The 26,209-nt window shown below is 39.2% G+C and overlaps 1 protein-coding gene across 7 annotated transcripts in view; it reads left to right on the forward strand.

Annotated features, from left to right (window-relative positions):
* TMEM255A (transmembrane protein 255A) overlaps window positions 1-26,209 on the forward strand; it is a 143,260-nt gene that overhangs the window by 58,413 nt on the left and 58,638 nt on the right. For 5 of the 7 annotated variants that reach the window (XM_081044048.1, XM_081044049.1, XM_081044050.1 and 2 more), the window contains one exon: window positions 4,946-5,108. The exons of 1 other annotated variant lie outside the window; for it this stretch is intronic. In XM_081044048.1, coding sequence (XP_080900174.1) covers window positions 4,946-5,108 — 163 coding nt within the window. Of the gene's footprint in view, window positions 1-4,945; window positions 5,272-26,209 lie in introns of all 7 variants that reach the window. One more of the 7 variants, XR_013993001.1, reaches the window with a different exon arrangement.

The following is a 26,209-nucleotide window of genomic DNA, read 5'->3' on the forward strand; positions in this document are numbered from 1 at the left end:
TACTGTAATAAAAGAAGAAACAGAGGGAAACATCATAGAATACCACCACACAGAAATAATAGACAACAACAAAAAGGCAAAGAAACAATAAAGACACAGCCTTAACAGAAAACTAAAGATAGAATGACAGGAAATCCTCACATATCAATAATCACCCTAAATCTAAATGGACTGAACACACCAATAAAAAGGCACAGAGTAGCAGATTGGATCAAAGCCCTATGCTGTCTCCAAGAGACACATCTCAGCTACAAGGACAAGCATAGACTCAAAGTGAAAGGGTGGAAATTGACACTCCAAGCAAATGGTACCCAGAGAAAATCAGGTGTAGCCATAATGATATCACATGAAACAGATTTCGGGGTGAAAAAGATAAGAAGAGACAAAGATGGACATTTCATAATGGTAAAGGGGACTATACAACAAGAAGACATAACAGTCATCAATATTTATGCCCCCAATTAAGGAGCACCAAAATATACCAAGCAACTACTAACAGAATTAAAGAGAGAAATTGACCAAAACACAATTATACTAGGGGACTTAAGTACATCATTGACAGCTATGGATAGATCATCCAAACAGAAAATAAATAACAAAATAGCAGCCCCAAGTGACACATTAGATGAAATGGACATAATTGACATATATAGAGCACTTCATCCTAAAACATCAGAGTATACATTTTTTTCAAGTGTACATGGAACATTCTAAAGGATAGACCATATATTGGGACATAAAATCAGCCTCAGCAAATTTAAGAAGATTGAAATCATACCGAGCATATTCTCTGATCACAAGGCTTTGAAATTGGATATCAACTGCAAAAAGAAAGCAGGAAAAAACACAAATACATGGAGATTGAACAACATAATTTTAAAGAACGACTGGGTCAAAGAAGAAATTAGAGGACAAATTAAAAGACAAATAGAAACAAATGGCAATGAAAATACATCCTACCCAAATTTTTGGGATGCAGCAAAAGCAGTTTTAAGAGGGAAATTTATATATATCATTATAGGCTTATCTCAAGAAACAAGAAAAATCCCAAATAAATAACCTCGTGTTATACGTTAAAGAACTAGAAAAAGAAGAACAAGTGAAACCCAAGGTCAGCAGAAGAAAGAAAATAACCAAAATCAGAGCAAAACTGAATGAAATAGAGAACAAAAAGACAATAGAAAGAATTAATGTGCCAAATAGCATGTTCTTTGAAAAGATTAACAAAATCGACAAACCCTTGGCTAGGCACTAAGATAAAAGGAGAGAAGACACCAATTAACAAAATCAGAAAAGAAAAAGGGGAAGTTATCAAGGACACCACAGAAATACAAAGGATAATCCAAGAATACTATAAAGGACTATATGCCACCAAATTCAATAACCTGGAAGAAATGGACAAGTTCTTAGAATCACATAGCCTTCCAAGGCTGAACCATGAAGAACTGGAAAATCTAAACAGACCGATCACCAATAACAAAATTGAATCAGTCATCCAAAACCTTCCCAAAAGCAAAAGTCCGGGACCAGATGGATTCATTAGTGAATTCTACCAAACCTTCAAACAGGATATAATACCAATCCTGCTCAAACTCTTCCAAAAAATTGAAGAAGAGACAGTAATCCCTAACCCATTTTATGAGGCCAACATTACCCTGATACCAAAACCTGGTAAGGATAACACAAAAAAGAAAACTATAGACCTATATCTCTGATGAATACTGATGCAAAAATCCTAAACAAAATTCTAGCAAATCGAATACAACAATGCATTAAAAAGATTATTCACCACGATCAAGTGTGGTTCTACCGGGGCACAAGGATGGTTCAACATCCGCAAATCCATCAATGTGATACATCACATAAACAAAATAAAGGACAAAAATCATATGAGTAAATCAATGGATGCAGAAAAAGCATTTGACAAGATACAACATCCATTTATGATTTAAACACTTAATAAAATAGGTATAGAAGGAAAATACCTTAACATAATAAAGGCCATCTATGACAAGACCTCAGCTAATCTCATAATTAATGGTGAAAAACTGAAGCCCTTTGCTCTACGTTCAGGAACACAACAGGGCTGTCCCCTGTCACCTATTCTTTTCAACATAGTGTTGGAAGTCCTTGCCAGAGCAATGAGGCAAGAGAAAGAAATATATGGCATCCAAAAGGAATGAAGAAGTTAAATTATCACTCTTTGCAGATGACATGATGCTATATATAGAAAACCGTAAAGACTCCACCAAAAAGCTATTAGAAACAATCAACGAATACAGTAAAGTTGCTGGATACAAAATCAACGTACAAAAGTCCATTGCATTCCTATATACTAACAATGAAATGTCAGAAAAAGAAATACAAAAAACAAATCCCTTTGCAATTGCAGCAAAAAGAATAAAATACCTAGGAATAAACTTAACCAAGGATGTGAAGGATTTATACGCTGAAAACCATAAGACATTTCTGAAAGAAATTGAAGAAGACACAAAGAAAGACATTCCATGCTCTTGGATTGGAAGAATCAACATAGTTAAAATGGCCATATTACCCAAAGCAATATACCGATTTAATGCAATCCCCATCAAAATTTCAATGGCATTTTTTAAAGAAATAGAACAAAAAACATCAGATTTGTTTGGAAACACAATAGACCCCGAATAGCAGAAGCAATCTTAAGAAAAAAGAACAATGCTGGAGGTATCACACTACCGGACTTTAGCTTGTACTACAAGGCTACAATAATCAAAACAGCATGGTATTGGCAGAAAAACAGACACATAGACCGATGGATTAGAATTGAGAACCCAGGAATAAAACCATATAAATATGGACAGAAAATTTTTGACAAAGAAGCTAAAAAAATACAATGAAAGAAAGACAGCCTCTTCAGTAAATGGTGCTGGGAGAATTGGATAGCCACGTGCAGAAGAATGAAACTGGACTGCTATCTGTCACCATGTACCAAAATTAACTCAAAATGGATCAAAGATTTAAGCATAAGACTGACACAATAAACTTCATAGAACAAAACATAGGAACTAAATTTGTGGACCTTGGGTTCAAAGAGCATTTTATAAATTTGACTCCAAATGCAATGGAAGTAAAAGCTAAAATAAACGAATGGAACTATATGAAACTTAAAAGCTTCTGCAGAGCCAAAGAAATTATCGACAAAATAAAGAGGCAACCGACTGAATGGGAGAAGGTTTTTGCATACAGTGCCTCCGATAAGGGGTCAATATCCAAAATACACAAGGAACTCATGAAGCCCAACAACAAAAAAACAAACAACCCAATTGAAAAATGGGCAGAGGACCTGAAGAGACATTTCTCCAAAGAGGACATACAAATGGCAAATAGACATATGAAAAAATGCTCAACATCACTAATCATCAGAGAAATGCAAAAAAAGAAAAGAAAAAAGAAAAAAAAGAAGCAGACAAATTAGTAAGGAATGAGTGCTACAAAGGAATTAGAGAAGGGAAATGTCTTAACTTGGGCTACTATAACAAAATACCACAAACTATGTGGTTTCCGCAAGAGATATTTGTTTTCTCATAATTCTAGAGGCTGGAAGTCTGAGATCAGGGTGCCAGCATGGACAGGATCTGATGAGAGCTTTCTTGCTGGTTTGCAGACAGCAGCCGTCTGCAACATAGTCTGTCTTCCTTCACATGGCCTTTTCTCAGTGACTGTGTATACAGATATCTTTTCTCTCTGTGTCTCTCTGTCTCTCTGTCTCTCTGTCTCTGTCTCTGTCTCTCTCTCTCTCTCTCTCTCTCAAGCAACCAATTTATTTAATTAGAGGCCCCACACTTATGACCTCATTTAAACTTAATTACCTCCTACAAGGCCTTCTCCAAATACATACAGTCACATAGGGAGTTAGGTCTTCAACATATGAATATTGTAGGAGGACACAATTCAGTCCATAGTAAGTAATGTGATAGAATGACTGGGCCTGGGGGGTGGGGATTGTCTTTAAACAGGGTCGGGCCTCTCCAAGGAGGTGATAGGTTTTATGCAGCAACTCAGCTGTATTTTTTTATTGGGACATTGTTTTTTATGTTCATTGGTGTTTTGTTGTGAGAGAGGAAACACTGAAATCTTTGAAGCCTGAATTCAGATCCCAGCTCTACCTCTTATGATTTGAGCAAGTTCCTAACCTCTCTGTGCTTCCATTTTTTCATTGGTAAAATGGGAATAGTGATAGTACCTACCTCATAGAACATTGTAAGGATTTGCAGTGCTGTCTAACAGAACTTCGTACGATGATAGAAATGTTCTATAATCTGCTCTGTCCAGTCCAGTCCAGTAACTAGTGTGGCCCTTAGAACTGTGGCTATTGAGCAGTTAACATGTGGCTGGTGAGAATGAAGAACTGCATTTTTTTATTTTACTTAATGTTAATTACTTTAAATTTAAATACTGGGAGTGACAAAAAATGTATACACATGACTTGTATTCATCTTTTGCTATCGGTATATATTAAGTATTACCATTTTAACACAGTTCTTTCCTTTCTTAGAAAAAAAAATGTGTATACATATTTTTGGCACCCTTTGTAGTTACATGTTACTGGTAGCTGCCATATTAGTGCAGATTTAAAATCCTTAGCACTGTGCCTGGCACACAGCAAGTGTCAATAAATGTTATCGAGGATTAGTGTTAGTGAATGATAAGAAGTGTTCCTCTGGCAGGTAGGAATTTTTTGTTTTGTTTTGTTTTTTTACATAAACAGCAATTGTACTCCGATTTATTATAGTGTCTTGCTCCCTGAGTATACTCATGGCTTACAATAGCTCCCTACCTTACAATAGCTCCCTTACAATAGCTCCGTACCTACCCACTTGTTTTTCACTGAGCTACATGGTAGCCAAAGCCCTAGGAGCCAGCCTGCTCCATGGGAACTGACTGGAGTGTGCTTCTCCCTGTCCAGCCGGGTGGAGATCACCGGTGGGTACTATGAGTACATCGATGTCAGCAGCTGCCAGGACATCATTCACCTCTACCACCTGCTCTGGTCTGCCACCATCCTCAACATCATCGGCCTGTTCCTAGGCATCATCACTGCCGCTGTCCTTGGAGGCTTTAAGGATATGGTAAGGAAGGAAGTGACTCCTCATTCCACACAGGCCTCTGTTGGTGGCCACAGCCAGGCTCAGCAGTTAAGAGCAATGGGGACCCGTGTTTTGAATGGAGGAATCAGAAGCAATTGCTTCAAGAATGTAGCTGCCTTCAAACATCTCAAGTTGAAGGAGCCAGGTAATGCCATCAGTCTGCAAATATTTCTCGTTAATATGAGTTGCCTGTGTTTTTCAGGCAAATTTTGAGGGCAGGTAGGAGAGGGAGGGTGTTCTCAATTCTACTGTTCATGCTAGTTGTGTAAACATGCCTTCCAAACCCCTCTCCCCACACATGCTTTTAGCAGAAAACTTTTTGTGTAGTTTTTCCCCTAATAGACTTGGGGAGAGAGAGAAGGAAAGAGGTTATTTAACTACAGGTAAAAATAATCCTAGTTTCCCCCTCCCAGGAATTTTGTCCTGGAGTTTCTCCAGAAAGAGCATCTGACTGTTTTTTGTGATTATTTTTTTTGTGCATTTGAAGGGCTAGCCCTAGGCTAAGCTGCTTACCAGGTCTTGTCCTCAACCTCAGCATCAATCTCAGCTTCCTCACCTTCCCTTTCCTCCCTTTCAATTCTTTTCCATCTTTGTGTGTGTGTGTGTCTGCAAAGGCACACCAGGATTCAGCACCCAGTAGGTGCTACATAATAGTGGGCTCCTTCTTTCTTTTGCTTTTAAAGAATTTCTGAGCATTTATTTGCTTATTTAATAAACTTGATCTCAAATTACAAAATATCATCCTGGCTTCGTATGAGAATTGAATCACTTGAGGTGCTTCAAAAACCCATATCCCTGGGCCCCTCCTCCAGATATTCTCACTTAATTGGTCTAAATTGAAGCCCAGGTAATTCTGATCTGCAGCCAGTGTTGAGTACCACTTTCTTTTTTCTTTTTCTTTCTTTCTTTCTTTCTTTCTTTCTTTCTTTCTTTCTTTCTTTCTTTCTTTCTTTCTTTCTTTCTTTCTTTCTTTCTTTCTTTCTTTCTTTCTTTCTTTCTCTCTCTCTCTCTCTCTTTCTTTCTCTCTCTCTCTCTCTCTCTCTCTCTCTCTCTCTCTCTCTCCTTTCTTTCTTTCTTTCTTTCTTTCTTTCTTTCTTTCTTTCTTTCTTTCTTTCCTCCTTTTTCTTCCTTCCTTCCTTCCCTCTTTCCTTCCTTCTTTTTTTCCTTCCTTCCTTCCTTCCTTCCCTCCCTCCTTCGGTTTTAACTTACACTTTTTAAAATTATAATTTATCTCATTTTTGTTCTATGTTAATAGAGTTCTAAATTGCTACTAACATGTTAGACATTACAAATTTTGATTACTTTAAGGGCACTTGATACAAAATAACATTTGATTTATTCATTTTTTGCTCATTTAAACTCAAGAGAGAGTTTTTGAGGGCCTACTAAATGTGGGAAAAATCAAGATAAGATAAATGCCCTACCCTTAAGTATCTCAGGATCCCTTTTTTTTTTTTTTGAGTGAGTCTCAACTCAGCAATTTATTAGTAATAGATAGTGACCTTAGTCAAGTTCATCTTTCTGTGCCTTGGTTTCCTCATTTTTTTTTTAGTTTTATTTTATTTTATTTTATTTTTACATCCCTCACACCGTGAACCCCCATCCCCCCATCCACCACCACCCCAACCTCACACCGAGCCATCACATTATACACATAAAATTATAGTTGGCATTCATTAATGTCCAACCTCTGGTGTACAATGCCATGACCAGGCATCCACAGCATCCCTGGGGTGGTCTCCCAAACAGGACACATGTCCATCGGATACCCAACAAAATCCCCAAACACTATTGAATAAGTTCCCCAAAGTAATTCTCAAAAAACCCTGAGGCCATCCTGTGGTCATCAGCCGCCCCCCAATCCCTTCACCCTTCCCCCCATCCCCAATCCCCTCCCCCCCGCCCATCTAACAACTCTCAGTTTTTTGTGTCCCCAAAACTGTTTCTGATTAGTTCATACACATATTCTTTTCTTTAGATTCCGCATATAAGTGAGATCATATGGTACTTGTCTTTCTCTTTCTGACTTATTTCACTTAACATAATGTTCTCTAGATCCATCCATGTTGTTGCAAATGATAAGATTTATTTTTTCTTTATGGCTGTGTAATACTCCATTGTATAAATGTACCACAGCTTCTTAATCCAGTCATCGACCGATGGGCAGTTCAGTTGTTTCCATATCTTGGCTATTGTGTAAAGTGCTGCAATAAACATAGGAGTGCATACAGATTTTTGAATTGGAGTTTTGGATTTCTCCGGGTAGATGCCTAGGAGTGGAATTACTGGATCATAGGGTAGTTCTATCTTCAGATTCCTGAGATACCTTCAGGATCCCTTTTTAAGTATATGTTAGTTTCAGGTGTACCAAACAACATAATTAAACATCTACACGCCTCACAAAGTGATAACCCTCCCAAGTCCACCACCCCTCCGACATCGTACATAGCCATTACAATACCATTGGCTATATTCCCCATGCTGTATTTTACATCCTGTGAAAAAAAAAAAATATATATATATATATATATTTACATGTATATATATACGTATATATGTATATAATTATAGTTTATATTCAATACTATATTACATTAACTTCAGGTGTACAGCACAGTGGTCAGGCATCTACACAATCTATGAAGTGATCCCCCCATAAGTCCAGCACCCATCTGACACCCTACATAGTCTTTACAACATTATTGAACATATTCCCCACACTGTATTTCACATCCCCCTGACTATTTTGTCAATACCAGTTTGCACTTTCTAATCCTTTCACCTTCTCCCCATCCACCAACCCATCTAGCAACCATCGATTTTTTTCTCTGTATCTCTGAGTCTATTTCTGTTTTGTTTGCTCATTTATTCTGTTCTTTAGATTCTAGATATAAGAAAGATGATATGGTGTTTGTCTTTCTCAGTCTGACTTATTTCACTTAGCATAATATCCTCTAGATCCATTCATGTTGCTGCAAATGGTAAGATTTCATTCTTTTTTATGGGAGAGGAATACTCCATTGTATAAATGTACCACAATTTCTTTATCCTTCCTTCCGCTGTAACAAAGCCTCTCTCCCGGTAGATGGCGCCGTGCACATGGTCCCTTTCCCGAGGCGTGGAAAGGGATTGCCCCACATATTAACCGCCTACTAGAAGCAGGGATACTGAAACCCTGCCACTCTGCCTGGAATACCCGGCTTCTCCCCATTAAGAAACCGGAAGGGGGGGCGGGGAAGATTATAGACCAGTCCAAGATTTGAGGGAAGTGAATAAGAGGGTCAAAGACATCCACCCCACGGTCCCCAACACTTATACCCTGCTAAGTTGTTTGCCCCCTTCACATGTTTGGTATACCACCTTAGACCTAAAGGATGCATTTTTTAGCATAGCCCTGGCACCCAGCAGCCAAAATATTTTTGCCTTTAAATGTCATAATGGCAGTACGGGAACCCCCGGGCAGTTGACCTAGACTAGACTGCCACAAGGCTTTAAAAACTCTCCTACTCTGTTTAATAAAGCCCTGAATCAGGACTTGGACTCGTTTCGCCGGAGCCATAATTCAGTTACGCTCCTGCAGTATGTAGATGATTTGCTTCTGGTGGCCCCCTCCGAAGCCGAATACCGATGGGCCACTGGAGACCTTCTCCAAGAGCTAGGGCAGTTGGGCTATCGGGCCAGTACAAAGAAGGCACAAATATGCAGGCAAACAGTCACCTTCCTGGGATATAAACTAAAAGGAGGAACCAGGTGGCTAACAGAAGCCATAAAAGAGACTATTCTCAGACTTCCAGTTCTGACCTCTGCCCGAGAGGTCCATGAGGTTTTAGGGACAACAGGCTACTGCAGGCTGTGGATTCTAGGGTATGCTGAGATAGCGAAGCCCCTATATAAGGCAACCAAGGATAAGACCCACTAGGCCTGGGGGCCAGACCAACAAAAGGCCTTTGACGAACTTAAGGCCGCTATCTTGAGAACCCCAGCCTTGGCATTGCCGGACCCCCTGAAGCCCTTCACTCTCTTTGTTGATGAGAGGAAGGGAATAGCGAAAGGGGTGCTGATACAGCGCCTGGGGCCATAGAAACGTCCAGTTGCCTATTTCTCCAAGAGGCTAGATCCAGTTGCAGCAGGGTGGCCCCTGTGCCTAAGAATCATCGCGCAATAGCCCTGATGGTAAAGGATTCAGATAAGCTCACCTTTGGGCAACATTTAAAGGTGGTGACCCCCCATACGATCGAGGGGGTCCTGAAGTGTCCCCCTAGTAGTTGGATAACTAATGCCCACCTAACTCATTACCAAGGACTTCTGCTAGATGCACCCCGGATCATCTTCGCTGAACCTACCACTCTGAATCCTGCCACCTTACTGCCGACCCCGGATTTAAAAGCCCCCCTGCATAATTACCAAGAGGTCATAGCCGAAGTCACCCAGGTGCGTCCCGACCTTCAGGACGTTGCCCTTCCTAACAGTAAGTTGGTATGGTACACTAATGGAAGCAGCTTCATTATGGACGGGGTGTGGAGGGCGGGTGCGGCGGTGGTAGACCAGAGCGGGAACATCATTTGGAGTACCCTGCTTCCCCCTGGGACCTCAGCTCAGAAGGCTGAGCTGATCACGCTGGCGGAAGCACTGCAACGGCCGAGGGGAGACGAGTGACTGTCTATACCGATAGCCGCTACGCTTTCGGCACTGTCCATTTACACGGCGCCATCTACCAGGAGAGAGGCTTTGTTACAGCGGAAGGAAGGGAACTGCGCAATCTCCCAGAGGTGCAGAGACTGCTGGCAGCCGTACAGAAGCCCAGGGCAGTTACAATTGTCCACGTCCCTGGGCCCCAGTCTGTCCGGACCGGAGGCTGAAGGAAACCGGTGGGCGGATGAAGCCTCCAAGCAAGCAGCAGTAACTTCATCAGCTTTAACACTCACCCTGCCCGCACCCGAGCTCCCTCGCCTGCCCCCGCGACCCGATTACACTCCGGAAGACCTGCAATGGATCCAGAACCACCACTTCCTGGAGCCTAATCAGCATGGGTGGCATCGGGATAAAGAGGGAAGATTGATACTGCCAGCAAAATTAGGACTGTTTCTCCTTTCCAACCTACACCAAGCCACCCACTTAGGAAAGAGGAAGTTACTGACGATTCTCGAGTCCACTCGCCTCCGGTTCCCCCGACAAACAGCTCAGATCCAGGAGATCGTGGATCAGTATGTTGGGTGCCAGGCTATAAAACCCAGTAGGAAGGGACCCCTACATACAGTTACAAGGGTAAGGGGGAGGGCGCCGGGACGTAGCTGGGAGGTAGACTTTACTGAGGTAAAGCCTGGGAGGTATGGGTTTAAGTACTTACTAGTAATGATTAACACATTTTCAGGCTGGGTAGAAGCCTTCCCCACAAAACGGGAGACAGCCCAGATTGTTGCTAAGGCATTGTTGGAGGAAATTATTCCCAGATATGGGATTCCTGAGGTTTTAGGTTCTGATAACGGCCCAGCTTTCATCAGTAAAGTCCTACAGGGACTGGCCCAAGTGTTGGGGACCAATTGGAAGTTACATTATAAATATAATCCTCAGAGCTCAGGGCAGGTAGAGAGAATAAATTGAACCTTAAAAGAGACTTTGTCTAAATTGGCCATCGAGACTGGCGGGGACTGGGTAACCCTCCTACTCTATGCCATCTTCCGGGTTCGGAACTCACCATATGTACATAGATTGACACCCTTTGAAATTCTGTATGGGGCACCCCCCCATTATTGTTCGTAGGCTACCAGATCATAACCCTAATATGGCCCCTAGTGCGTTCCCTGTATAAGACAAAGGACGCACTGAACCTGGAACATGGCATCATCCCAGGAGATTGGGTATGGATGAGAAGACACAGGTCCCGGACCCTGGAGGAAAGGTGGAAAGGTCCTTATCTGGTTCTTCTGGTTACCCCCACTGCCTTAAAGGTTGACGGCATCAGGTCTTGGGTCCATCACTCTCACGTGCACCGAGCCAATCCGCTGGAACAGACACGAGCTAGGGAGTGGACTATACGGCGACACCCTAAAAAACCCCTGAAGCTACAGTTCTCCCGACCTAGGAGAAGCGCTAAGCCCCCTGCCATACTCAATGATAAGATGGCTGCTACTTGCCCTGAATCTGCTCAACATCTGGAGAAGGAGCCACACAGAGACCAATACCCATCAGCCTTATAAGCAGACATAGACCTTGATGGACGGGCAGACTCAAACAACCCTATATAGCACTACAAGTACTGCCCCACTTAATACGTAGTGGCCGGACTTGTTTTTTTGACCTTCGTAATATCTTTGGCACCACATGTAGACACCAGCATGACTACTCTGTCATGTCAAAGCGAGCCTTAATAGACACCCCCCAAGGGTGTAGGGCACAAGGGTTTGGGCGTGCCTGGGGAACTTGAAAAACTCTTGGACAACATATGGGGGCACAAACAGGTATTATTGTAGCAGTTGGAGTTATGTTACTTCCAATAATGGGCCCCGATGGTGGGACATTGGGAACAGGGATCTAGTCAAAATCTCCTTTAGGGACCCCAACAATCGAGTACCCGAGATACGTGTCCAATTCAACCAAGAATTGGCACAAAAAGAAAACAGTTAGATATCAGGATTAACTTGGGGCTTCCAGTTAGATCAGGGCTCAACAGCATAAATAGGTCCCCTTGGCTCACCACCCTAATTTCCACCCTAATTGGCCCGGTTGTCTTGCTTATGCTTATTTTAACTTTTGGCCCCTGCATTTTAAATAAGCTTATTAATTTTGTAAAAAATCGTGTAAATACTGTCCAACTCATAGTCCTACGACATCAATATAAGAAATTGCCTGCCGCTGCAGGCCTCTACGGTCAGTCTACATATAAGCATAATTCCTCATTATAAACAACACAGGGGCGAATGTAGAATAGAATAGCACCAGAACTGCCTGCTCAAGGGTTAAGAAGCCCTTTTCAGTAGCACCAGAACTGCCTCCTCAAGGGTTAAGAAGCCCTTTTCAGTAGCACCAGAACTGCCTCCTCAAGGGTTAAGAAGCCCTTTTCAGTAGCACCAGAACTGCCTCTTCAAGGGTTTAGAAACCCTTTACTGTAGCACCAGAACTGCCTCCTCAAGGGTTAAGAAGCCCTTTTCTGAACAGCCCCCAGACCAGAATAACCTAGTCATTAATCATAAATGCCACACATTGCAAGATCAGGATGTTCCGTTAAGAAAAGGCTTATCTTGCAGCAAGAATGTAAGCAAGGACACAGGACCAAAAGTCTTGTAAATATCTTGCCTGCATAGAAAATTACTGAGAGCCTTAAAATATTATGCTATAAAACCCCCGAGCTTTGTGTGTTTGGGGTCTTTGTTGAAACCCGCTGCCTCGGGCAGATACTCGGACCCCAGCTAGCTGGAAATAAACCTCGCTATGTAACTTACATTATCGTGTAACTTCTGTTTGCTTAAAGAGGGGTTGACTCCGGACCCTAACAGCCCGAGGGGATATATCAGTAAAAATATTACGAAGGGTAATGTCTGAGAACTTACTTCCCATATTTTCTTCTAGTTTTATGGTTTAGGGTCTTACATTTAAGTGTTTAATCCATTTTGAGTTTATTTTTTATATGGCGTGAGAAGTTTCATTTTTTGCATGTATCTGTCCTGTTTTCCCAGCACCATTTATTAAATAGACTGTCTTTACTCCAATGTAAATTCTTGCTTCCTTTGTCATCGATCAAATGACTCAGGATCTTTTAAGTAAAAGAGATATATAAACAAATATTAACAAAGCAAAGGGGAAAATTATAAAACAATGAATTTATGTCATGTTTGTGTGGGTACTACTGCTTTAAGAAATGTCCCTCATGTGTTTAGGAAATTATTTTTTGCCTGAATGGGGTTTTACTTTGATCCCAGAAATGAGGTGGATATATGTATACAGTTTTATTGAAGATTGGGCAGAGAGAATGCCCACAGAATTGTTTAAAGAAGACGACTGCTGCAGTTTCTGTTTGAAAGAGAAACACTGGCAAAAAAGAATTTGCCAGGGCAGAGTCTGATAGGGACAGCTGCTCTGATCTTTAGGTTAGCTTTTTCTTTTCTTTTTATTTTTTTATTATTATTATTGTTTAATTTATTGGGGTGACAATTGTTAGTGAAATTACATAGATTAAAGTTTATTGGGGGTGACAATTGTTAGTAAAGTTACATAGATTTCAGGTGTACAATTCTGTAATACATCATCTATATGTCACATTGTGTGTTCACCATCCAGAATCAGTTCTCTTTTGATCACCATATATTTGATCACTTTTAACCTCATCTACCAACACCCGTTTACCCTGTGGTAACCACTAAACTGTTGTCTCTGTCTATGAATTTTTGTTTCTTCATTTGTTTGTCTTGTTGTTCTTAGCTTTTTTGTTTGTTTTTTAATTGGAGAATATTGGGGACTAATGTGTTTTTCCAGGATGTCAAGTCGTTGTTTTTCAATCTAGTTGTGGAGGGCACAGTTCACTGGCTCATGTGGGAATCGAACCTTGTTATTAAGAGCTTGCTCTCTAACCAACTGAGCCATCTGACCACCCCTGTTTTTAGTTTTATATACCACATGTCAGTGAAATCATATGGTTCTCTACTTTTTCAGTCTGATTTATTTTACTAGCATAATAATCTCAAGATCCATATATGTTGTCGCAAATGGTAACATTTCATCATCTCTTACGGCAGAATAGTATTCCATTGTGTATATATACCATGTGTTCTTTAACTAAGTATCTATCAAAGGACACTTTGGTTGTTTCCAAGTCTTGAATACAATACATAAAGCTGCAATGAACATTGGAACACATATATCTTTATGGATCAATGTTTTCAGATTTTTGGGGTAGATACCCAGGAGAGAGATTGCTATGTCATGTGGTAATTCTACTCTTAATTTTTTGAGGAACCTCCACACTGCTTTCCATAGGGACTGATCCAATCTGCATTCCCACCAACAGTGTATGAGGCTTCCATTTTCTCCACAGCCTCTCCAACACTTGTTACTATTTATCATGTTGATGAAAGCCATTCTAACTGGGATGAGGTGATATCTTATTGTGTTTTTTATTTGCATTTCTCTGATGATTAGTGATGCTGAGTATTTTTTCATATTCCTATTTACCATTTGTATGTCCTCATTGGAGAAATGTCTCTTCAGGTCTTCTGCTCATTTTTCAATTGGGTTGTTTGTTTTTTGTTCTTGAGTTGTAAGAGGTCCTTGTATATTTTGTATATTAGCCCCTTATTGGAGGTACTGTTTGCAAAAATCTTCTCCAATTCAGTTGGTTGCCTCTTTATTTTGCTGACGGTTTCTTTTGCTGTGCAGAAGCTTTTAAGTTTGATATAGTCCCATTCATTTATTTTAGCTTTTACTTCCCTTGACTTTGGAGTCAAATACATAAAATGCTCTTTGAATCCAAGGTCCATAAGTTTAGTATCTATGTTTTCTTCTATGCAGTTTATTGTTTCAGGCCTTAGGTTTAGGTCTTTGATCCATTTTGAATTAATTTTGATACATGGTGACAGATAGCACTCTAGTTTCATTTTTTTGCACATGGCTTTCCAATTCTCCCAACACAATTTATTGAAGAGGGTGTCTTTTCTCCATTGCATGTTTCTGGTTTCATTGTTGAAAATTAACTGTCCATATTTACATGGGTTTATTTCTGGATTCTCAATTCTATTCCATTGGTCTATGTGTCTGTTTTTCTGCCAATGCAATACTGTTTTGATTATTGTTGCTCTATACTACGAGCTGAAGTCAGGGAGTGTGATACCTCCAGTGTTGTACTTTTTTTCTGAGGATTGCTTTGGCTGTTTGGAGACTTTTGTGGTTCCATACAAATCTGATGACTTTTTTTGTTCCATTTCTTTAAAAAATGTCATTGTGATGTTGACGGGGATCGCATTACATCTGTATATTGCTTTGAGTAATATGGCCATTTTAATTATATTGATTCTTCCAACCCATGAACATGGAATGCCTTTCCATTTCTTTGTGTCTTCTTTGATTTCTTTTAAAAATGTCTTATAGTTTTCAGTATATAGCTCTTTCACATCCTTGGCTAAGTTTATTCCTAGGTGTTTTATTCTTTTTGGTGCAATTGCAAAAGGAATTTTTTTTTCTGTTTCTGAGATTTCATTGTTAGTATATAGGAATGCAGTGGACTTTTTAACATTGATTTTGTAGCCAACAACTTTACTGTATTCATTTATTGTTTGTAATAGCTTTTTTGGTGGAGGCTTTAGGGTTTTCTATATATAGTATGAGGTCACCTGCAAAAGGTGACAATTTAACTTCTACATTCCTTATGTGTATGCCTTTTATTTCTTTCTCTTTCCTCATTGCTCTGGCAAGAACTTCCAACATTATGTTGAAAAGCAGAGGTGATAGGGGACAACCCTGTCATGTTCCTGAACGTAGAGCAAAGGCCTTCAGTTTTTCACCATTAATTATGATACTAGCTGAGGGTTTGTCATATATGGCCGTTATCATGTTAAGGTATTTTCCTTCTATGCCCATTTTATTAAGTGTTTTAATCCTAAATAAATGTTGTATCTTGTCAAACGCTTTTTTTTTTGCATCTATTGATATAATCATATGATTTTTGTCCTTTATTTGGTTTATGTGGTGTATCACGTTGATGGATTTGTGGATGTTGAACCACATTTGTGCCCCTGAGATGAACCCCACTTGGTCGTGATGCATAATCTTTTAAATGCATTGTTGCATTGGATTTCCTAGAATTTTGTTTAGGATATTTGCATGTGTATTCACCAGAGATATTGGTCAGTAGTTTTCTTTTTTTGTGTGTTATCCTTACCAGGTTTTGGTATCAGGGTAATATTGGCCTCATAAAATGAATTAGGGAGTACTGTCTTTTCCTCAATTCTTTAAAAGAGTTTGAGTAGAACAGGTATTAGATCCTCTTTGAATGTTTGGGAGAATTCAGTAGTGAAGCCATGTGGTCCTGGAATTTTGCTTTTGGGAAGGTTTCGGGTCACTGATTTAATTTCCTTTCTGGTGATCGGTCTGTTTAGATTTTCCAGTTCTTTGTGATTCACCCTACAAAGGCTATATGTTTCTAAGAACATGTCCATTTCTTCCAGGGAATTGAATTTGGTGGCATATAATCCTTCATAGTATTCTTGAATGATCCATTGTATTTCTTTGGCATCCGTGGTAATTTCCCCTCTTTCATTTCTGCTTTTGTTTATATGTGTCTTTTCTCTTTTTATCTCAGTGAACCTAGCCACGGGTTTGCTTATTTTATTAATCTTTTCAAAGAACGTGCTCTTTGTTGCATTATCTTTTTCCATTGTCTTTTTGTTCTTTATTTCATTTAGTTGTACTCGATTTTTATCATTTCCTTCCTTCTGCTAATTTTGGGTTTTATTTGTTCTTTTTTTCTAATTCTTTAAGGGGTAAGGAATTATGTGAGAAAAATGTGAGGTTATTTATCTGGTATTTTTCTTCTTTTTTGAGACAGGCCTGTAATTACAAAAATTTCCCTCCTAAAACGGCTTTCTCTGCATCCCCAAAATTTTGGTAGGATGCATTTTCATTGTCATTTGATTTTATGTATCTTTTGATCTCTCCTCTTATTTCTTCTTTGGCCCAGTATTTCTTTTTTTAAAAATTTATTGGGGTGACAATTGTTAGTGAAATTACATAATTTCATGTGTACAATTCTGTATTACATCACCTATAAATCCCATTGTGTGTTCACCACCCAGAGTCAGTTCTCCTTCCATCACCATATATTGGATCCCCCTTACCCTCATCTCCCACCCCCACCCTAACCCTCTGGTATGACCCAGTATTTCTTAAAGAGTATGTTGTTTAATCTCCACATATTTGTGCTTTTTCCTGCTTCCTTTTTGCAGTTGATATTCAATTTCAAAGCCTTGTAATCAGAGAATATGCTTGGTATGATTTCAATCTTCTAAAATTTGCTGAGGCTAGTTTTATGTCCCAATATGTGGTCTGTCCTTGAGAATGTTACATGAGCACTAGAAAAGAATGTATAGTCTGATGTTCTAGGATGAAGTGCTCTATAATGTCTATTATGTCCATTTCATCTAATGTGTCTTTTAGGGCTCATATTTCTTCTGATTATTTTCTGTTTGGATGATCTATCCAGAGCTGTCAGTTATGTTTTTAGTTGATCTATCCATAGCTGTCAATAATGTATTTAGGCACCCAGCTCTGTTGTGTTTTGGTTATTTTCTCCTTTTAGTTCTGATAGTAGTTGTTTTGTATATTTTGGTGCTCCTTGATTGGTGGCATGAATATTGTGACTGTCATATATTCATGTTGTATAGTCCCCTTTATCATTATGAAATGTCCATCTTTGTCTCTTGTTACATTTTTTATCCTGAATCTGTTTCATCTGAAATCATTATAGCTACACCTGCTTTTCTCTGAATACCATTTGCTTGGAGTGTCAATTTCCACCCTTTCACTTTGAGTCTATATTTGTCCTCGTAGCTGAGATGTGTCCCTTTGAGGCAACATATGGTTGGGTTTAGTTTTTTGATCCAATCTACTACTCTGTGCCTTTTTATTCTTGAGTTCAGCCCATTTACATTTAGGGTGATTATTGATATGTGAGGATTTCCTATCATTCTATCTCTGGTTTTCTGGTAGGATGGAGTCTGCATTGTTTCTTTGTCTTTTTGTTGCTGTGTATTACTTCAGTGTGCTGGTATTCTGTGATTTTTTTCCCACTGTTTCTTCTTTTTTATGTTATATATTTCAGTTTTAGATTTATTTATTTATTTGTTTATTTAATTATTTATTTTTTATTACTTTCAGGTGCACAAGAAAAAGTAATAGTTAGACCTTTATCATTTATATCCCTCGCACTGTGTGGACCCCCTTCTCCCCATCCACTATGCCTCTGACATCGCACCGAGCCATTACATTTCCACTGTCTCTATTCCTAATGCTGTACTCCGCTTCTTGTAAGTATACACACACACACACACACACACACACACACACACACGTATATATATATAAAATAATAGTTGTCATTCATTATTGTTCAGCTTCAGGTGTACAGTGCAGTGATCAGGCATCTACATCATCCCTGAGGTGGTCTCCTGGATGGGACATGTGTCCATCAGATACCCTACAAAATCTTTACAACATTATTGATTACGTTCCCCAAATTAATTTTCAAAACCCCGTGGCCATCTTGTGGTTACCAACTGTTTTCTAATCCCCTCACCTTCCTCCTTATCCCCACCCTCCAGCCCATTAAGCTACCCTCAGTTTTTCCTCTTTGTCTCCAAAACTGTTTCTGATTAGTTCATTCCCTTATTCTTTTCTTTAGATTCCGCATATAAGTGAGATCATACGGTATTTGGTATTTGACATTCTCTGTCTGACTTATTTCACTTAACATAATGTTCTCTAGGTCCATCCATGTTGTTAAAAATGGTAAGATTTATTTCTTCTTTATGGCTGTGTAATAATCCATTGTATAAATGTACCACAGTTTCTTAATCCAGTCATCTACCGATGGGCATTTTGGTTGTTTCCATATCTTGGCTATTGTGTATAGTGCTGCAATACACATAGGAGTGCATAAAGATTTTTGAATTGGAGTTTTGGATTTCTCTGGATAGATACCTAGGAGTGGAATTACTGGATCATAAGGTAGTTCCATTTTCAGATTTTTGAGATACCTCCATACTGTTTTCCATAGTGGCTGCACCAATTTGCAATCCCACCAACAGTGCACAAGCGTTCCCTTTTTCCAACTCCGCACCAGCACTTGTTGCTTGTTGATTTATTGATGATAGCCATTTTGACTGGGTTGAGGTGGTATCTCATTGTGGTTTTATTTGCATTTCTCTGATGGTTAGTGAGGTTGAGCATTTCTTCATATATCTGTTTGCCATCTGTATGTACTTTTTTTTTAATTAATTTTATTGGAGTCAGACAGAAAAAGCAGAGAACCCTATGATTTCACTGTATGTACTTTTTAGAAAAATGTCTCTTCATGTCCTCTGCCCATTTTTTTTTTCAGACTTTAGGGGTTTATTGGGGATATTGAACAAAAAAGGATGGACACACAGGAAAGAAATTAGACAACATGTTTGAAAAATTGGAAACAAATTCCTTAACCCCTCTGGGTAGGAGAACAGTAAAACTAATCATGGCCCAATCATGCATTCCATTTTTTTTGTTGTTGTTTTTTTTTTTTAAATTAATTTTATTGGGGTGACAATTGTTAGTAAATTTACATAGATTTCAGGTGTACAATTCTGTATTACATCGTCTATAAATCCCATTGTGTGTTCACCACCCAGAGTCAGTTCTCCTTCCATCACCATATATTTGATCCCCTTTACCCTCATCACCCACCCTCTTACCCTCTGGTAACCACTAAATTATTGTCTGTGTCTATGAGTTTTTGTTTCTCATTTGTTTGTCTTGTTCTTTTTGGTTTATATACCACATATCAGTGAAATTATAGGGTTCTCTGCTTTTTCTGTCTGACTTGTTTCACTTAGCATTATTCTCTCGAGATCCATCCATGTTGTCACAAATGTTCCTATATCATCTTTCCTTAATGCCGAATAGTATTCCATTGTGTATATGTACCACAACTTCTTTATCCATTCATCTATCGAAGGACATTTTGGTTGTTTCCATATCTTGGCCACCGTAAACAAAGCTGCAATGAACATTGGTGTACACGTGACTCTATAGAGAAATGCTTTTATATTTTTGGGGTAGATACCCAGGAGAGCGATTGCTGGGTCATATGGTAATTCTATTCGTAATTTCTTGAGGAACCTCCACACTGCCTTCCATAGCGGCTGCACCAGTCTGCATTCCCACCAACAGTGTATGAGAGTTCCTTTTTCTCCACAGCCTCTCCAACACTTGTTACTATTTGTTTTGTTGATGAAAGCCATTCTGACTGGGGTGAGGTGATATCTCATTGTGGTTTTCATTTGCATTTCTCTGATGATTAGCGATGTTGAGCATTTTTTCATATGTCTATTTGCCATTTGTATATCCTCTTTGGAGAAATGTCTCTTCAGGTCCTCTGTCCATTTTTCAATTGGGTTGTTTGTTTTTTTGTTGTTGAGTTTCATGAGTTCCTTGTATATTTTGGATATTAGCCCCTTATTAGAGGAACTGTTTGCGAAAATCTTCTCCCATTCAGTTGGTTGCCTCATTATTTTGTCAATAGTTTCTTTTGCTGTGCAGAAGCTTTTCAGTTTCATATAATCCCATTTGTTTATTTTAGTTTTTACTTCCATTGCCTTTGGAGTCAAATTCATAAAATGCTCTTTGAACCCAAGGTCCATAAGTTTAGTACCTATGTTTTCTTCAATGCAGTTTATTGTGTCAGGTCTTATGCTTAAGTCTTTGATCCATTTTCAATTAATTTTGTTACATGGTGACAGATAGCAGTCCAGTTTCATTCTTTTGCACGTAGCTATCCAATTCTGCCAGCACCATTTATTGAAGAGGCTGTCTTTCGTCCATTGTATGTTTTTAGCTTCTTTGTCAAAAATTATCTGTCCATATTTATGTGGTTTTATTTCTGGGTTCTCAATTCTATTCCATTGGTCTATGTGTCTGTTTTTCCGCCAATACCAAGCTGTTTTGATTATTGTAGCCCTGTAGTACAAGGGAAAATCAGGGAGTGTGATACCTCCAGTATTGTTCTTTTTTTTTAATATTGCTTTGGCTATTCGGGGTCTTTTGTGGTTCCAAACAAATCTGATGATTTTTTGTTCTATTTCTTTAAAAAATGCCATTGGGATTTTAATGGGGATTGCATTAAATCTGTATATGGCTTTGGGAAGTATGGCCATTTTAACTATGTTGATTCTTCCAATCCATGAGCACGGAATGTCTTTCCATTTCTTTGTGTCTTCTTCAATTTCTTTCAAAAATGTCTTATAGTTTTCAGCATATAAATCCTTCACATCCTTGGTTAAGTTTATTCCTAGGTATTTTATTCTTTTTGCTGCAATTGCAAAAGGAATTGTTTTTTCTATCTCTTTTTCTGAGATTTCATTGTTGGTATATAGGAAAGCAATGGACTTTTGTACGTTGATTTTGTAGCCAGCAACTTTACTATATTCATTGATTGTTTCTAATAGCTTTTTGGTGGAGTCTTTAGGGTTTTCTATGTATAGCATCATGTCATCTCCAAAGAGTGACAATTTAACTTCTTCATTCCCAATTTGGATGCCTTTTATTTCTTTCTCTTGCCTGATAGCTCTGGCGAGGACTTCCAACACTATGTTGAAAAGCAGAGGTGATAGGGGACAACCTTGTCGTGTTCCTGAACGTAGAGCAAAGGGCTTCAGCTTTTCACCATTAATTATGAGGTTAGCTGAGGGCTTGTCGTATATGGCCTTTATTATGTTGAGGTATTTTCCTTCTATACCAATTTTAGTAAGTGTTTTAATCATAAATGGATGTTGTATCTTATCAAATGCTTTTTCTGCATCAATTGATAGAATCATATGATTTTTGTCCTTTATTTTGTTTATGTGATGTATCACATTGATGGATTTGCGAATGTTGAACCATCCTTGTGCCCCGGGGATGAACCCCACTTGGTCGTGATGAATAATCTTTTTAATGCATTGTTGTATTCGATTTGCTAGAATTTTGTTTAGGATTTTAGCATCTGTATTCATCAGAGATATAGGTCTGTAGTTTTCTTTTTTCGTGTTGTCCTTACCAGGTTTTGGTATCAGGGTAATGTTGGCCTCATAAAATGAGTTAGGGAGTACTGACTCTTCTTCAATTTTTTGGAAGAGTTTGAGCAGGATTGGTATTAGATCCTCTTTGAAGGTTTGGTAGAATTCACTGGTGAAGCCATCTGGTCCAGGACTTTTGATTTTGGGAAGGTTTTTGATGACTGATTCAATTTCGTTCCTGGTGATTGGCCTGTTAAGATTTTCCAGTTCTTCATGATTCAGCCTTGGAAGGCTATATGTTTCTAAGAACTTGTCCATTTCTTCTAAGTTATTAAATTTGGTGGCATATAGTCCTTCATAGTATTCTTGGATAATCCTTTGTATTTCTGTGGTGTCCGTGATAACTTCCCCTTTTTCATTTCTGATTTTGTTAATTAGTGTCTTCTCTCTTTTTATCTTAATGAGTCTAGCCAAGGGTTTGTCGATTTTGTTAATCTTTTCAAAGAACCAGCTTTTTGTCACATTAATTTTTTCTATTGTCTTTTTGATCTCTATTTCATTTAGTTCTGCTCTGATTTTTGTTATTTCCTTTCTTCTGCTGACCTTGGGTTTCACATGTTCTTCTTTTTCTAGTTTTTTAAGATGTAACATGAGGTTACTTATTTGGGATTTTTCTTGTTTCTTGAGATAGGCCTGTAATGATATAAATTTCCCTCTTAAAACTGCTTTCGCGGCATCCCAAAAATTTTGGTAGGATGTATTTTCATTGTCATTTGTTTCTATGTATCTTTTGAGCTCTCCTCTAATTTCTTCTTTGACCCAGTCGTTCTTTAAAAGTATGTTGTTTAATCTCCATGTATTTGTGTTTTTTCCTGCTTTCTTTTTGCAGTTGATATCCAATTTCAAAGCTTTGTGATCAGAGAATATGCTTGGTATGATTTCAATCTTCTTAAATTTGCTGAGGCTGATTTTGTGTCCCAATATATGGTCTATCCTTGAGAATGTTCCATGTACACTAGAAAAGAATGTATAGTCTGATGTTTTAGGATGAAGTGCTCTATATATGTCAATTATGTCCATTTCATCTAATGTGTCACTTGGGGCTGCTATTTTGTTATTTATTTTCTGTTTGGATGATCTATCCATAGCTGTCAATGATGTACTTAAGTCCCCTAGTATAATTGTGTTTTGGTCAATTTCTCTCTTTAATTCTGTTAGTAGTTGCTTGGTATATTTCGGTGCTCCCTGATTGGGGGCATAAATATTGATGACTGTTATGTCTTCTTGTTGTATAGTCCCCTTTACCATTATGAAATGTCCATCTTTGTCTCTTGTTATCTTTTTCACCCTGAAGTCTGTTTCATCGGAAATCATTATGGCTACACCTGATTTTTTTCTGGGTACCATTTGCTTGAAGTGTCAATTTCCACCCTTTCACTTTGAGTCTATGCTTGTCCTTGTAGCTGAGATGTGTTTCTTGTAGGCAGCATATGGTTGGGTTTAGTTTTTTGATCCAATCTGCTACTCTGTGTCTCTTTATTGGTGAGTTCAGTCCATTTACATTCAGGGTGATTATTGATATGTGAGGATTTCCTGCCATTCTGTCTTTAGTTTTCTGGTAAGGCTGTGTCTCCATTGTTTCTTTGCCTTTTTGTTGTTGTCTGTTATTTCTGTGTGGTAGTATTCTATGATGTTTCCCTCTGTTTCTTCTTTTATTACAGTATATATTTCAGATTTGGATGTTTTTTGAGTGGTTACCCTTGAGTTTATGTAAAAGAAAGTTTGATATTTAGAGTATTCCAGTTTCTTCAGTACGCTTACTTTCTCTATTCACATATTCCAGTTCAGGGCTTTACGCTCCCCCTTTTTATGTTTCGGTTGCCACAAGTTGTCTCTGTTGATGGTGGTCTAATAGCCTCCTTTAGTATTTCTTGTAGTGCAGGTCGTGTATTAGAAAATTCCCTCAGCTTCTGGATGTCTGGAAAGGTCTTTATTCCTCCTTCATATCTAAAGGAGATCTTTGCTGGATATATTATTCTTGGCTCATGATTTCTCTCTTTCAATAGTTTGAATATTTGGTTCCATTCCCTCCTAGCTTGTAGAGTTTCTGCTGAAAAATCTGATGATAATCTAATGGGCTTTCCTTTGTAAGTTACCGTCTTCTTTTCCCTGGCTGCCTTGAGGATTCTTTCTTTATCATTGATTTTAGACAGCTTCAATACAATGTGCCTTGGTGAAGGCCTGTTGGGATTGAGGTAATTAGGTGTTCTATTTGCTTCTTGGATTCGAGGATCCAGTTCTGTCCATAAGTTTGGGAAGTTCTCATCGACAATTTGTTTGAATATATTCTCTGTTCCCTTCCCTCTTTCTTCTCCTTCTGGTATACCCATTATTCTTATATTGCTCTTTCTGATGGAGTCAGAAAGTTCTTGTAGAGTTCTTTCATTTCTTTTAAGTCTCAAGTCTCTTTCTTCTTCCCTCTGTGTAAATTCCAGGTTCCTATCTTCGATGTCACTGATTCTTTCCTCCATCTGGTCAACTCTACTACCTAAGCTGGATATTTTATTGTTAATTTCTTCTATTGAGTTCTTAATCTCCAGAAATTCTATTTGGTTCTTTTTCAAGATTTCAATCTCTTTTGTAAAATGCTCATGGTGTTCTTTGATTGTGTTTCTGAGTTCATTAAACTGCCTTTCTGTGTTTTCTTGCATCTCGTTCAGTTTTTTCAGAATTGCGATCTTGAATTCTCTGTCATTTAAATCACAAAGGTCCATTTCTCTAAGTTCCTTTTCTGGAGACTTTTCACTTTCTTTCTGAGCTATCTTGTTGCCTTGGTTATTCATGGCAATCACTATTTTACTATTTCTCTTCCTAGACATCTACAGGAGTGTCTTCTGCAACAGGTTGATAGGTATGCGAAGAGCTTTTGGAGTTCCAAAGCTCTTTCTGCACCAGATTCAGAGCCCGTTTGTTTCAGCAGTTCTGTTTACTCCTGCAGGGATCCGCCCAGATAGGTGGGGCCAGGGGCGGGGTGAGTTGTGAGAGGTGGCCCAGAGCAATGGCGGCGACCACCACCACAGCCAGTCCTGCTTCCACAGCTCCCTCCCCTTTGCCGGAACTAGTTGAGCTGCGAATCTGTGTCTGCGGTCCACAGTTCTCAGAGCAGCAAATATTCTGTCCTTTGATCCGACACTGCTACTTTATCGCTTCTAGCACCGGGCAGGTGGGGGCGGGTCGAGCTCTGGGAGGGTAGGGAGGGGGCGGCTAGTCTCCGTGCCTAAGGCTTCCGTTCTCCGCTCGGCAGTGAGGGCTTAAACCACCGATTTCAGCCCTCTTCCCTCAGTCTTTGCTCCGAGGTCTGCTGTGAGCGAGCGTTGGGTTCAGCCGTTTTGTATGCTGCCCCCTCAGCCCTGTGGGCCGTAAGCGGAGCCCTAGCAGTCCGAGTACTTCCCTCTCCCGCAGTTGCGGAAGATCCGGGCGCAGCGGGCTCCGAGCACTGAGCTAGGTCTGTGTCCTGCGCCCGCGCGGCTCCGTCTCCGCATTTCTCCTCTCCCTCCTCCCCCGCTCGCGCGATTCACCCACCTGGAGGTGAATTCAGTAGTCGGCCTCTTCGTCTTGCCTGTCTGCTGTGTAAGGAGTCCTTTGTGGAATTATTGTTGTCCGATTCGTTGTAAATTCCAGGGGAGCGTTACAGAGCCTCACCTCACGCCGCCATTTTTTTTTGTCTCTCCGCCTCTGCCCATTTTTTAATTGGGTTGTTTGTTTTTTTGGAGTTGAGTGAGTTTTTTATAGATTTGTGATATTAATCCCTTATCAGATATATCATTAGCAAATATCTTTTCCCATTCAGTGTGATCCCTTTTTGTTTATTGATGGTTTCCTGTGCTGTGAAAAAAACCTTTTAGTTTGATGTAATCCCACGTGTTTATTTTTTCTCTTACTTTCCTCGCGCGAGGGGATATATCAGTAAAAATCTTACTCCAGGTAATGTCTGTGAAGTTTCTTCCTATAATTTCTTCTAGGTATTTTATGGTTTCAGATCTTAGATTTAAGTCTTTAAGTCATTATGAATTTATTTTTGATATGGTGTAAGGAAGTGGTCCGGATACATTATTTTACATGTGTCTGTCCAGGTTTCCAAGCACCATATATTGAATAGACTGCCTTTACCCGACCATACATTCTTGCTTCCATTGCCGTAGATTAAATGTCCATATAGGCATGGATTTATTTCTGGACTCTCTATTCTGTTCCATTGATCTATATGTCTGTTTTTATGTCACTACCATGCTGCTATTATTACTGTAGCCTTGTAGTAAAATTTGATGTCAGGTATTTTTATACCTCCCACTT

The sequence above is a fragment of the Rhinolophus hipposideros genome (genome assembly GCF_964194185.1).
Source record: "Rhinolophus hipposideros genome assembly, chromosome: X".
Lineage (NCBI taxonomy): Eukaryota > Metazoa > Chordata > Mammalia > Chiroptera > Rhinolophidae > Rhinolophus > Rhinolophus hipposideros.